This window comes from Chaetura pelagica, unplaced genomic scaffold (assembly GCF_000747805.2).
Source record: "Chaetura pelagica isolate M959 unplaced genomic scaffold, ChaPel_1.0 scaffold741, whole genome shotgun sequence".
NCBI lineage: Eukaryota > Metazoa > Chordata > Aves > Apodiformes > Apodidae > Chaetura > Chaetura pelagica.
In genome coordinates this window covers 30,631-45,120 of record NW_009954634.1, presented here as the reverse complement: position 1 = coordinate 45,120, position 14,490 = coordinate 30,631, and the positions used below count along the sequence as shown (strand labels likewise).

Sequence of the window (14,490 nt, the reverse complement as noted above, 5' to 3'; positions counted from 1 at the left end):
CCCGCACCCCCCACTCCCCCTCAGGCTCCTGCCCCGTCCCCGCGTGTCTCCCCTTCCCACCTCCGCCACGGGGACGGAGCCTTCAGGCCTCTCCCCCCTGTTCCCTCCCTTCGGCCCACACGCTGCTCCGGTGAAATCTCACCCCTTGATTCATTTCTCCTTCAGTCAAACGAGCTGAGAACAAGGGAAGGCGCAGCTCCCGGCTGTGGCTGGGCAGGGCAGGGCTGCTCGGCCTGCCTTGCTCTCCCTTTGCCTCCTCATTTGTCCCTCCATCTCATTTCCCCACCCCTCACTGTCCTTCGATTTCCCACCATGTCTCCCCCCCTTTCCCCTCTTTATCTCTGATTTCTCCTCAGTTTTTCTCATTTTCCTTCACCCTCACCTTCATTCTCTCTTGTTCTCCTCCAGTCTCCCTCGTTTTCCCCCTTCCTCATTTCCCCTCAGCTGCTCTTGTTCTCCCTCATTTTCTTTCTGTTTCATTCATTTTCCTCTAATTCTCCCACGTTTCTCTCACTCTACCTCATTTTTCTCTGTTTCTCTAATTTCCCTTCAGTTTCTCTCCCTTCCCTCTTGGTCTCCCTCATTTTTCCCTCAGTCTCCCTCATTTTTCCCCTCTGTCTCCCATATTTTCTGTTTCAATTTCGCTCTCAGTCTCTCTCATTTTTTCCCCTTCAATTTCCCTCATTTCCCACTCAGTCTCCCTCATTTTTCCCCCCAGTCTCCCACATTTTCTCTGTTTCAGTTTTCCTCTCAGTCTCCCTCCTTTTCCCCTCATTTTCTCTCATCTCCCCCCAGAATCTGTCACTTTTTCTTCAGTTTCCACATTTTCTCACATCCCTCACTCAGTCTTCCTCTTTTTTTTTCCTTCAGTTTCCTTCATTTTCTCTCATCTCCCCTCAGATTCCCTAATTTCTTTCAGTTTACCACATTTTCTCTCATCCCCTGCTCAGTCTCCCTCATTTGTTCATTCATTTCCCCTCATATTCTTTCATTGCCCCCTCAGTCTCCCTCATTTTCCCTTCCATTTCCCACATGTTCTCTCATCCCCACTCAGCCTCCCTCATTTATTCTCCCTCAGTTTCCCTCATTTTCTCTCATCCTTCCCTTAATCTCCCCTATTTTTCCTTCTATTTCCCACATTTTCTCATCCCTCCCTCAGTCTCCCTCATTTTTTCCCTCAGTCTCCCTCATTTTTTCCCTCAGTCTCCCCATTTTTTCCCTCAGTCTCCCCCATTTTTTCCCTCAGTCTCCCCCATTTTCCCTTCTATTTCCCACATTTTCATCTCCCTTCAATCTCCCTCATTTTCTCTCATCCCCTGCTCAGCCTCCCTCATTTTTCCTTCAGTCTCCCTCGTTTTCTCTCATCCCTCCTTCAGTCTCCCTCATTTCTTCCCTGTCTCCCCGATTTTTCCTTCTATTTCCCTTGTTTTCTCTCATCCCCCTCATCTCCCTCATTTCTTCCCTCAGTCTCCCACATTTTCTCTCATCCCTCCCTCAGCCTTCCTCATTTTTTCCTTCAGTCTCTCCCATTTTTCCTTTAGTTTCCCTTATTTTTTCTCATCCTTCCCTCAGTTTCTGACATTTTCTCTCATCCTTCCCTCAGTCTCCCCCATTTTTCCTTCTATTTCCCTCATTTTTTCTCTTCCACCCTCAGTCTCCCTTGTTTTCTCTTATCCCTCCGTTTCCCACATTTTCTCTCATCCTCTGCTCAGTCTCCCACATTTTTTCCCCTCGGTCTCCCACATTTTTTCTCATCTCCCCTCAGTTTCCCTCATTTTCTTTCATACTTCCCTCAGTCTCCCCCATTTTTCCTTCTATTTCCCACATTTTCTCTCATCCCCCCTCAACCTCCCTCATTTTCTCTCATCTCCTGCTCAGCCTCCCTTTTTTTCCTTCAGTTTCCCTCATTTTCTCTCACCCTTCCCTCAGTCTCCCCCGTTTTTTTTTCTATTTCCTACATTTCCTCTCATCCTTCCCTCAGTTTCCCTCAATTTTTTTCTTCAGTTTCCCTCATTTTTTTCTCATCCCCCCCTCAGTCTCTCTCGTTTTCTCTCATCCCTCCCTCAGTCTCTCCCATTTTTCCTTCTATTTCCTGCATTTTCTCTCATCCCTCCCTCAGTTTCCCTCCTGCTCCCCTTCCCTCTCCCTCCTGCTCCCCTTCCCTCTCCCTCCTTTCTGCCCCTTCCCTCTCCCTCCTTTCTGCCCCTTCCCTCTCCCTCCTTTCTGCCCCTTCCCTCTCCCTCCTTTCTGCCCCTTCCCTCTCCCTCCTTTCTGCCCCTTCCCTCTCCCTCCTTTCTGCCCCTTCCCTCTCCCTCCTTTCTGCCCCTTCCCTCTCCCTCCTTTCTGCCCCTTCCCTCTCCCTCCTTTCTGCCCCTTCCCTCTCCCTCCTTTCTGCCCCTTCCCTCTCCCTCCTTTCTGCCCCTTCCCTCTCCCTCCTTTCTGCCCCTTCCCTCTCCCTCCTTTCTGCCCCTTCCCTCTCCCTCCTTTCTGCCCCTTCCCTCTCCCTCCTTTCTGCCCCTTCCCTCTCCCTCCTTTCTGCCCCTTCCCTCTCCCTCCTTTCTGCCCCTTCCCTCTCCCTCCTTTCTGCCCCTTCCCTCTCCCTCCTTTCTGCCCCTTCCCTCTCCCTCCTTTCTGCCCCTTCCCTCTCCCTCCTTTCTGCCCCTTCCCTCTCCCTCCTTTCTGCCCCTTCCCTCTCCCTCCTTTCTGCCCCTTCCCTCTCCCTCCTTTCTGCCCCTTCCCTCTCCCTCCTTTCTGCCCCTTCCCTCTCCCTCCTTTCTGCCCCTTCCCTCTCCCTCCTTTCTGCCCCTTCCCTCTCCCTCCTTTCTGCCCCTTCCCTCTCCCTCCTTTCTGCCCCTTCCCTCTCCCTCCTTTCTGCCCCTTCCCTCTCCCTCCTTTCTGCCCCTTCCCTCTCCCTCCTTTCTGCCCCTTCCCTCTCCCTCCTTTCTGCCCCTTCCCTCTCCCTCCTTTCTGCCCCTTCCCTCTCCCTCCTTTCTGCCCCTTCCCTCTCCCTCCTTTCTGCCCCTTCCCTCTCCCTCCTTCTCTCCCCTTCCCTCTCCCTCCCTCCCTTTTCCCGCCGGAGCCCGCGGGACAGCCGGGGATGTTTTCACCGCAGGGGAAACAACCTCTCGCTTTCTGCTCTGCAGCGGCAGGAATTTGCAATGCAGATGGAGCCAGGGATTCCTCAGCGGGCTCAGCCTCCTGACAAGCCCGGAGGTCACTGTCCCGCCTGAGAAACGCTCTGAAGCAGCTTTAGGAACCACCCGCCCTGCAAACTCCCGTTTTCTCAGCACCTCTCCTGACCGAGCGTGACATTTGCATCTGAAAAGTGGGTTTTGTTTACCTTTTCTTAGAGCACTAAATGACAAGTTACCGCTCTCAGTTTTGCCAGCCTTAAATTAGCGCCCGGCCCTTGGTTACAAGCTCGATTTGTGACTGTTTCTCAGCCAGTTTTTTTTTCCTTGAAGGTGCGAGGCAGAATATTCTTTTTGCTTCGCGCAAACTTTCTTGTTTGAAGCAAGTTTGTTGATCTCGGTGAAGGCAGCAGAAAAACGCGTGTTAGCCAATAACGCGGTGTGTGTTGCTAACTGATAGCCACAGGCAAGGATTAACCGGTTCCCAAATCACTCTAAAAAGACCCGGTTTACCTCATCAACCTGATAGAGAATATTAGGGAAGCAAAATGCTTAATCGCTTCAGTTAACAACAACAACAACAACAAAAAAAAGACCCTGATTTAGATTCTTTTAAGTGCTTTGGTTCTAATTTTCCATGTTTCTGTCTGATGCAGTCCCAAGAGACATCTCCTTGGACAGTCTCTTTTCTTCTCCATTGAGACAGGGTCTCTTTCTCTGGGAGTTCTCATTGATATCTTTAATTGTGGACATTATTCACATGCACGTGACTCTTAAATCTTTTATTTTCCAGCTCCCAATCCTGGCTAATCACTCACAACCTCATCACAGTCCTGGGTGGTTACATGTTCCCAGGCCTGAATCTTTTCTGGAAATGTTTCTATCTTTCCCAGGTTTGACTCCACTTCTGCTCTTTCCTCCTTGTTGCTCAGACACACGAGACCCTAAATGAAAAATTGTCTGTTACTTCCTCTGAAACATCATTAAAATGTGCTTTTTATTTCATTTCCCATTGAGGGCAGTTTTTCTGTGCCTTTCATTTTGCCCAGCCTGGTGTTAATGCTTGGTTTTCTGCTCTCCCAGTGCAGGACCTGGGCTGCCCTCCCACTTCAGCACACCCATATTTACTTCTGCTGGTCTGGATACAAGTTGCTCCTCCAGTTTTCAGCTGCTCTCTCAACTTGGGTACAATCTGAGCAAAGAACTTAGACGATTCCATGTCAGGGATGGGAAAATCCAAGAGAGATTCCATGGCACCCCAGGCTGGGAGTCCAACACGTGGCCACTACAGGATACTGAAGAAGTTGGGGTGCCCTGTTCAGAGTAAGAACATCATCATACTGGTGTCTGCTCCAAGCGAGCACCCCAGGGCTCTGTGCAGGGACAAGTAGTTCCAGTGGATTCATTTAAAATTTGCTGGGGTAGCTTTTTACATTTAACTGTGAAAACACTCAAGGAGAAGGACATGGAGCTCCTGGAGAGAGTCAGAGGAGGCCACAAAGAAGATCCAAGGGCTGGAGCAGCTCTGCTCTGAAAACAGGCTGGGAGAGTTGGGAGTGTTCATCCTGGAGAAGTGAAGGCTCCAGGGAGACCTTAGAGCAGCTTCCAGGGCCTGAAGGGGCTCCAGGAAAGCTGGGGAGGGACTTGGGACAAGGGCAGGGAGGGAGAGGACAAGGGGGATGGATGAAAACTGGCAGAGGGAGATTGAGGTGAGACATGAGGAGGGAATTGTGGAGTGTGAGGGTGGTGAGAGCCTGGCCCAGGTTGCCCAGGGAAGCTGTGGCTGCCCCATCCCTGGCAGTGTTGAAGGGCAGGTTGGATGGGGCTTGGAGCAACCTGGGCTGGTGGGAGGTGTCCCTGCCCATGCAGGGGGTTGGGTCTAGATGATCTTTAAGGTCCCTTCCAACCCAAACCATTTGGTGTTACTTGCTCCACTAGCAGTTTCCAGTTCCAAACAGTTTCCAACCCAAGGACAATCTATTTTACCTCCAATTTTCTCTTTAAGCTTCCCCCACCCCCCCAAAAAAAAGACAACAACTCACAGCCAAGGACTGATAATTTCCCAGGCTCCACAGGAGCGTGTTGGGAATTTCAGGTGCTGGGTAGTGTGCCAGTGGAGCCAGCAGCCATCCAAGGCTCTTCCAAACTTCTGATTGAGCAGGGAGATCTCCAGCTAACGAGCTGTCAGCTGGGTGCCTTCGCACCCGAGGCAGCCGTGGGCTGAGCTCCTGTTCCTTTCTCTCTCTTCCAGCAGCTTCTGGGCTCTGCAATAAGCGTCTGCAAATCCAATTAGCGTCTTTCTTTGTGGCCCTGGATGCTGGCAGAGAGCTGCTGTGTTGCTGCCATCTACAGTAGGGCCCGTGCCAATGGATAAGAAACAGATCTTATTTGCATATTCAAATATGCAAATGAACCATGACAGCTCTCCCTAATTTTTGTTGGGGCTTTTTAGTTTTCTTGCCAGAGTCTTGCTGCAAAGATCCTTGTCTTGGACTGAAAGGTGTGTGTTTAATCTGGCTTGGCCCAGGGCAGGAGACTGTGCCAAGGACTGGTTCTGTCCCCTGAGAACTGGGGATGGTGGTGAATAAAGTGGGAAAAATGCTTTGATGGGAATGATTTCTGGGGCATTTTTCCCAGCACAGGCTAATCTCATGAGACCCCACTGTGTCCAATTCTGGACCCCCCAACACAGAAGGACATGGAGCTCCTGGAGAGAGTCCAGAGGCAGATACAGGGATGATCCGAGGGCTGGAGCAGCTTTGGAGGCTTGGAGCAACCTGGTCTGGTGGGAGGTGTCCCTGCCCATGCAAGGGGTTGGATCTAGATGATCTTTGAGGTCCCTTCCAACTCAAATCATTCTATGACTCTATGATTTCCAGTCCTGGAAGGTACAGCACATCTTTTCTCTTCCCCTCCTGCACACATCAGGGCTGCTGGACAAGCCAAACCTGCCTGCTTTGGGGGAGCATGAGTGAAGGAGAGAACAAGTTTGGGAAGAGACAATTCCTGGTGCTTCGGTGGGAAAGACATATGAAGTGAACACACACACAGCCCCCCTGACAGTCCTAATGTCCTTTCCCTCCTGCTCAGATCAGGGCTGCTGGACAAGCCAAACCTGCCTGCTTTGGGGGAGCATGAGTGAAGGAGAGAACAAGTTTGGGAAGAGACAATTCCTGGTGCTTCGATGGGAAAGACATATGAAGTGAACACACACACAGCCCCCCTGACAGTCCTAATGTCCGTGGAACCCAAGCAGTTTCCTCACCAGCCTCCAACAACATCTGTCCCTTTGCAGCCATCACTCCTTGGGGTTGTGGCTGAACATCCACTCTAAGGCTTTTTCGCCAGTTGATACCTGTGTGTCCATATCTTTGTGGCTTGCTCTTTCCATCCAGGTTTCTTTTCTCTGTTTGTCATCATCCACTTCTATTTTCTCTTCATTATTTTACTTGTCTCTCCCCTTTTTTCCACTCTGAAGTCCTGTGGTCAGTCTGTGCTTGGACACCAGCCAGCCAGGAGGGCTGTCTCCAGCACTTCCAGAGTCAGGCAGTGTAGAAAAAGGATGATCTTTTAATAGCTTCATGGGCTTAAAGATTAAGACACAAGTCTTGCATTTAAGCAGGGTGTCTCTAAGAAAATAGACCTGTATTCGTGTCCCTAAGTTCTCCTCTGAACATGAAAGAACTTAAAGCCTCAGAGAACATCCTGAACCTGAAGCCAGGAGAGGTTTTGGTTTCTTTGGTGGCACCGAGGGGAGCTGGGGGTTGCTTTGGTTGTCTCTGTTGGCTGATGGGGAGAAAACAGAGCAGATAGTGACAGAGAGAGAAGCTGTGAGGAGGAGGAGTTTGTTAATTCTGCAGTGATGCTTCTTCTGGGGTAGCAGGGCTCCTGGTTTGCTGAGCACCAACAGGACCCCTGCAGGGAAACGTGTTGGTTCAAATCAGCTGTTCATCCCAGCAATATTTATTCTTCTAAAAATGATTCTGCTTTGCCTGTTCTCAGCCTTCCCCAGTTCACACTTCCCACTGCAGTATTCACAGCACATATTTAACACCAGGGTAGGATAGCCAAAGTCCAGATTGTTAATAGCTAAAAGCCCTGATTGCCAAAAAGATACTCCTAGCAACTACTAACTGCATCTGGGAAAAATTACAGACAGCTTGGAAATCCTTTAGTTCCATTATTAATGAAGGACTTTGTATATATATATTAAAAAAAACAACCCAAACCAAAAACACAACAGTGTAATACAGTTTAGCTCAAGTAAGTTCTTTTGTGCCTGAGGAAAATCTAAATTATAGCATACTCTAGCTACTGAAAAATGCAAAAGGCAACATACAATAACCCTCTAAACCAGAAGGAAGAGGGGAAAATTTTCTTAGGAAGCAGGAACACAATGAGAATTTATTTTATTCTTTCTGTGCATTTAGTGCTGGTGAAAGGAGCCAGATGAATAGTCACACACACGTCATGTCCCTTGCAGATGCAAGATGGGCAGCACAAGCGTCCTCAAACTGCCCTGCCAACGTGCTTCAATTCTGAATGAGAAGGACCAGCTTTCTGGGTGAGAAAGGAGTCTGTCTCTATTCAGTCCCTGACCCCTCTGCTCAAGGCTGTTAATGAAGGGGCCTCATTAACACCAAAGGTGAGGCTGGCATTGCAGTGCAGCTACTGGCTGGATCCACACCTATGGGTTCTCTTGGCCTGGTTGTTGTGCAGCCTTGGGGTGATGGTCTCTTTCTCTGTGCTCTGCAGGCAGAGAGGTCAGCTTTGGCCGAGGGGTGGAATGTTCTGTGCCAAACCCACCAGCTGGCTGGACCTGCCACCACAAGCACTTCACAGTTTGTCCCACACTGCACCCAAGCTGGTGGCAGGAGTGCAGGCTGGAGGAGACAGGCCCAGGCACTGGATCTGCCTGTTGGAGTAAATACAATCTTGGTACAATGGGAGACTCACTGCTGAAATGTGTGCCTGCTTTGCATGGGGCTTCATCTGGTTAATGCTCAGAGAGAGGCCACCTCTGACTAGATGGGTGGACAGAAACTTTGGGCCACTGAAATATATCAGATGGGGGGAAAAAATTGCTTGAAATATAGGACATGGCAGGAGGAGATCAGTAGTGGAGTCTGACCAGCACCAAAAAAACTGTGCTGAGTTGTTCTCTGGATTGAAGAGCCCAAAAAGTAAGTAGGAATTACTATCCCATACAAACACAACCTTTCCCAAGGCATTCCCAGTGTTTGGAGTTTCCTCGGGCTCTAATATAACAGTCTGGTGGCTGCACACTTGTCATGTGTCTGAGCATCCTGAGCTCTGGCTCACACTGCCTGGTGTCTTTCTGTCTTGGGACTGGTATTTCTGCAGTTTCCAACCCCAGGACATCAGCTTGGTGGCTTTCAGACCAACCAGCCATTTCCAACACCAGCAGATGCCCAGCCTGATGGTTTGAATCCTCTCTAAACTCATAGCAGAGTGTGAGACACCCCAGAGCTGGCAGAGCAGCATTTCAGAACCTCTAACATTCAATTTAATTTGAATTTCTGATTTTTGTGGATTCTGGGTCAGCTGCTCTCCTGACAGGTTCCAGCCAAACTAAGCTGTTTTGCTGGAATAATATGAAATGAGCTTTCACCTGTCTACACAACAACTGGAGGTGGGGTTGCCACATACACAAACCACCTCTAATCTAGCTAGCTCAGGTATGATAGCAGTTCTGATAATCCCCCACATTGCAATATGGGCTATGCAGACCTGCCAGTGACTCAAGGAGTTTGGCTGGCCCTGCCACACTGAAATTTGTCCCACTGAAACTTAATCATTATCACTGAAACCACTGCCTGTGAGACAACAGTGCACCTGATTGCAGCAAAGTCCTATCTCAGCAGTGTGGTGTGTCCCAAATGCCTCCAAGCTTGGTTTTATTGCATAAAGGCCCAGCCAGGGCAGTTTGAAGCAAGGCAGGTTGGAATATAAACCAATATAAACATGCAGCAAACACCATTTTAAACAACACGGGGAGGATTAAGAATTGCCTTTGTAGCTCCAATGTGGAGGCAGAGCTGTAACAAATTCTTTCCCTTTGCTACTCAGACATCAAAGTAAGTAATTTAATGATCATCATAGAATACTCTGAGTTGGAAGGACCTTAAAGATCATCCAGTCCCAACCCCCTGCATGGGCAGGGACACCTCCCACCAGCCCAGGCTGCTCCAAGCCCCATCCAACCTGCCCTTCAACACTGCCAGGGATGGGGCAGCCACAGCTTCCCTGGGCAACCTGGGCCAGGCTCTCACCACCCTCACACTCCACAATTCCCTCCTCATGTCTCACCTCGATCTCCCTCTGCCAGTTTTCATCCATCCCCCTTGTCCTCTCCCTCCCTGCCCTTGTCCCAAGTCCCTCCCCAGCTTTCCTGGAGCCCCTTCAGGCCCTGGAAGGTGCTCTAAGGTCTCCCTGGAGCCTTCTCTTCTCCAGCCTGAACCCCCCAACTCTCCCAGCCTGTCTCCAGAGCAGAGCTGCTCCAGCCTTGGATCATCTCTGTGGCCTCCTCTGGACTCTCTCCAGGACCTCCATGTCCTTCTTATGTTGGAGGCTTCAGAACTGGACACAGTGCTCCAGCTGCTATAATACACACCCACAAGTGAACCCATTACACATACATTTTTATTTGCCATCACTCTTATATAAATGAAGAATACAGTCAATTTGGAGACATTTCATGCCATTTTGAAACGCCTCCTGGAAGCACTGCAGATGCAGGCCATTTTCTCCCCTTGCCTATGCATTTTCTGATCCTATGAAATCTCTGTTAAATATATGCATGAAATGTGTCATGAAACATCTGACATCTGTGGAGAACATATTCCTGTGCCGTATGGGCAGTGTGTAAGGTCGCTGATGAACAGCTTGAAAACAGCAATCATTTGCATATGGATATATAGATGTTTATGTAATGATGCCATCCCAAGGGAATAAGGGCTTTGTCCCAGGTCCTTGTGGGCCACTGAGCAACATCAGTGCTGTTGGAGTCATGATGCATAAAGTTATGAGAATAAATACACATTTCTAGAGTGTTTAGTGCCTGGGAAATTTCATCTGTTCCTCATAAGAGGTCAATTTGTAGAGTTTTGTGGCAGGTAAAACAGGCAGGGGAACAAAATGAGACCTTTGCTCTGTAGTATTTTGATCATTTAGAGGGAATGTAGTGATAGGACAAAGGGGAATGGTTTAAAACTAGAGAGGGGAGATTGAGGTGAGAGATGAGGAGGGAATTGTGGAGTGTGAGGGTGGTGAGAGCCTGGCCCAGGTTGCCCAGGGAAGCTGTGGCTGCCCCATCCCTGGCAGTGTTGAAGGGCAGGTTGGATGGGGCTTGTGCAGCCTGGTCTGGTGGGAGGTGTTCCTGCCCATGAAGGGAGGTTGGATCTAAATGATCCTGAAGGTCCCTTCCAACCCAAACTGGTCTGTGGGTCTCTGATGTTAGCCCTCAGTTACTGTGCAGTAACTCTGGTGCCTCTTACAGATGACACGAGCTCAGAGGGTGTGAAGGAGCACTTGACTTCCCTGGCTGAAGACATGAAGGACCTGGCTTCTCTCATTCCTGACTCTTCTGGACAGCATGAACATTTGCAGAGGTTAGACTTTTGCCAACCTGTCTCTTACCTTACCTGTAAGAGCAGGGTTTTTTTGCTGATCCCTGAGGTGCTATGCAACAAAACACAGGTGTGTGAACAGCCCTCTCTGTTGTTTGTGCCTCCTTTTCCAAGGAAGGAAAGCAGAGTCCCCTTGATGAGAGGACTGTGTCTTTATAGGCAGGAACACAGGTTCTCACTGCTCTAATTGCAGTGGGTTTGGTACTGAAGTTGGCTGAATCTGTTTCTTCCACAAAGAAGGGGAAAGCCCAGGGTAGCTGTGGCTGCCCCATCCCTGGCAGTGTTGAAGGGCAGGTTGGATGGGGCTTGGAGCAACCTGGGCTGGTGGGAGGTGTCCCTGCCCATGCAGGGAGTTGGGACTGGATGATCTTGAAGGTCCCTTCAACTCAAACCATTCTATGGCTCTATGATTAAAAGTCATCCTTGTTCAAGGAACATTTCTGCTGTACCAAGGTGTTCCAGAGCAGGTCCTGTTCTGCCTTTTGAGCATTCACTTCAGACTGGACTGGCTCTCTGGGCTGAACAGTCAGTGCCCATTGGGGATGGTACAAATGGGGTCAGACCCTGTCTTTAATCTATGCCTTCCTGCAAGGATGGTAAATGTTACTCAATGTGACACGAGCAAACCTTTCAGTCTGATAGGGTAACTCATGATGAATAACAAATTCAACTTGTTGCCATTTCTGCTCTGTTGCACAGATTTGGGTTTGATTTCACTTGGCAGTGCTCTGGTAGATGTTAATACTTGGCAATATTGGGAGAGTAAACAGCAAAAATCTCACATATATTAATTTTTACATTTTCACATTACAGTTCTTCATTGATTAATTTTTAAATTGATCCCAGAAAGCACTTAGGGAAATATTGCAGTTTGCACTTTATTGGCATTACGTGGCACTATTTCTGGCTCCAGCCCAGCAAAATATATTCTTAAGTGTAAGCAAGTGCCCTTGATATCAATGGAATTATTCATATACTTAAAATTAAACATATGCTTAAGCATTTCAGTCAACTGAGACAGCTGGTCTCTTATGGAAGGCCTCTCTCAATCAATGCAGCATCGATTGCAGATTGTGAAATTTATAACCCAACTGAATGTTGCTTTGGGTGAATACTTCAGCATTTCAGAGAAATCTTTGCCTTTTGTTCAATACTGGGGACAGGGAAGCTCAGTGTGCCATTACAGAGCAACCTGATTCAGGTTTCCTTTTGAAGACATTTATAAGAAACCATGTGCTTGCTTGAGCTCCTGAATTGGGACCCAAGTGAGGGACTGTTCATAGAAAGTGACTAAATAAAAATAGGAAAAGAGTCCTAATTGAAAACATGCTTTGAGCTGTAAGGTAAAGGCACAGAAAAATTAATTCCTCCATTTTAGGCCTTTTGATAACAGCCATTACTAGAGAATCAAAGTTATTCAAGCCACTTTGTCAGACAAATGTGCTGCTTTTTCTCCTGAAAAGTGCAGTGAGAGCGTCCTATGAAGTGGAACCAAATCACAGGGCTTTACAGAAACAGCTGTTTCATTTTGATCATTCGATCATTTGATCTTTTGATTAAACATCTTTTATTTGTCAACTGATTTGGCCCTGTCATGGTCATTCATAAGGCTTCTCCTTTCTGAGACTGAAGCTTTTGCCAACATCTCCTCTATGATCACTGCCCAAAATTGGCCCTGGTTATGTGAGCAGCCACCCTGTGAGCTAATGCAGAGCAACATGGGCAGGGGACCCCTGCCTGCTGCAAACACACTGACAGATTATTCAGTGAAACACAACTAATCAAGACCTTTGATCTGGCCAGAATAGTCAACAACACCTGAAAAATCCTGGCATTTGTTTATGTCCCTGTGGCTAATTTTGTCTTATATGAGAAGTGCTAACAAAGATGTAGGTGAAAGTGAAAAAAACCCAAACAAACCACCATGAAGCAGCTTTTCCAGTAGTTGTAAGGTGGGTGTAACAGAACTACCAGCCCCTGAGTTGGAAAACCTGTGTCAGACCTCAGAAGTAGAAAGGACAACACTTTCAGAGGTAATAATTCTGGAATAATTCTCTTTCCTTCCTGGGTTTCTTCGCCCTTTGAGTTCATGGTTTCAAACTTTGGACTGCAGGCCTAGAAGATTAAAATGGAAGGGAAAAAAATAAAATCAAAGCTGAATCAATGTTGTTTTAACATGACTCCAGCAGAGGGTTCTTTAAATCAATCGTAAAGATTGCTGGGCTGGCAATAAAATCCCAGGACCTGATGACATCCATCCTGTGTTTCAAACCCGTTATCTGCCCTTCTCTTTGAGACAGTTAAAAAATAAAGATCTTTTGCAAAAGGCATAAGAAACACTCCAGTGAAGCAACTTCTTCTCTTGGCATGGTTTAGGCCAGGGAGTGGGTTATTATTAATGACTTCTGCATTATTTATGCAGGTCCATGAATGTGCAATGTCCTTTACAGATAAATCACTCAGCCTTGAAACGTTTCCAGCCCCTGACATGACAGTCCCCAATCCATAACAACCAGAGGCACAACAGGTGAGTGGGAATCCTTGATGCTGCAGGACTGGTGTGTTATCAACATGATTATTTTATTTGTGTTGCAATTGCACCAAACAGGCTCAACTGATGTTGTTGTTTCACAGCCTCTTTCATCTGGCATCAGTTGAAAGGAGCAGCTTCTTATCCTCTTCCTCATTCCTCCTCTTGCCTCTTTTCTTGTGGTTTAGGCAGCCATATGGCCAACCCAACCAAGGAAATGGGCTGAGTTAAGGCTCATCTGGTAAAAAGAAGGAAAAGTTTAATTTTGACCAGTCCCAACTGGGATGCCCCAGTGAGCAGGTTTGCAGCTCTCCCTGTTTCCCTGCTCTGCTGGGTGAGCAGGCAGGTCACACCCCCAGAGACACCTCCAGAGCAGAGGGTCCTGGTGCAGAAGGTACCATCAGAGCCCCCCATGCCCTGTGGGGGGTTGAGAAGAGGCCATTTGCCTTTCACCCTCAGAGCCCTCCCAGCTTTACCTGTTCAGTGTCACCCCTGGATGATCCCTTTTAGTTTTCAGCTCACGGCAGAAACGCCCTGACTGGTCCCTTTGACACCCCTACTTGTTTTCATGGGGTGTTTGTCACCTCTGCTCCCCACAAGCTGCAGCTGTGGCTTCCTGCCAGGAAGGGCAGAGCATCCCCAGCAGCTCGGGGACCTTTGGGAGGTGTGACCCCAACCCCAGGTAACCCTGTGCAGCCCCGGGGACCCCCAGACCACAGCCACACACCAGGAATTGGGGCAGCTTTGCTCTCTCAGCCTCCAGCCCTGCTCAGAGCAGGAGGCCCAGCCTCAGGCACCACAGCCCTTTTAAAGCAGCTTTGTGGGTTTCTTTTCTTTCCCCTCTTTCATCATTTTTTTTTTCCTTTCCCCTTTCCCCCAGGTTCCCAGGGGTGGGGGGGGGGGGATTCAGCTTCGGGCTTCATCCAGAAATCCCTGAAGGTTTCAGATCCCCACGAGGCCTCTCAATGTCTTGATCTGCTTGAATAGGCGTTTTTACCGCGGCCCCCGGTTGTCACCAGTGCCTGTTACAGTCACTCAACTGCAGCCAACATTGTTCTCAGGGCAGCCCGGACACCTCCCTGATTACCATACCGCACGGGAGATTTTTGCCGCTGGGTTTCTCTGCCCACCATCACCAACCGTGGCCAGAGGTGGCCAATTAACCACCCCACACCCCCCC

At 48.7% G+C, this 14,490-nt stretch overlaps 1 protein-coding gene across 1 annotated transcript; it reads left to right on the top strand.

Annotated features, from left to right (window-relative positions):
- Window positions 1–1,157: 1,157 nt before the first annotated feature.
- On the top strand, window positions 1,158–5,424 carry LOC104395834 (melanoma-associated antigen C1; the record flags this gene model as incomplete). Its single annotated transcript, XM_010005579.1, is given in 3 exon segments — window positions 1,158–1,201; window positions 1,203–1,344; window positions 5,383–5,424. Coding segments are annotated over 3 exon segments (228 nt in total), but the record flags the coding sequence as incomplete, so codon positions are not given.
- Window positions 5,425–14,490: the final 9,066 nt, after the last annotated feature.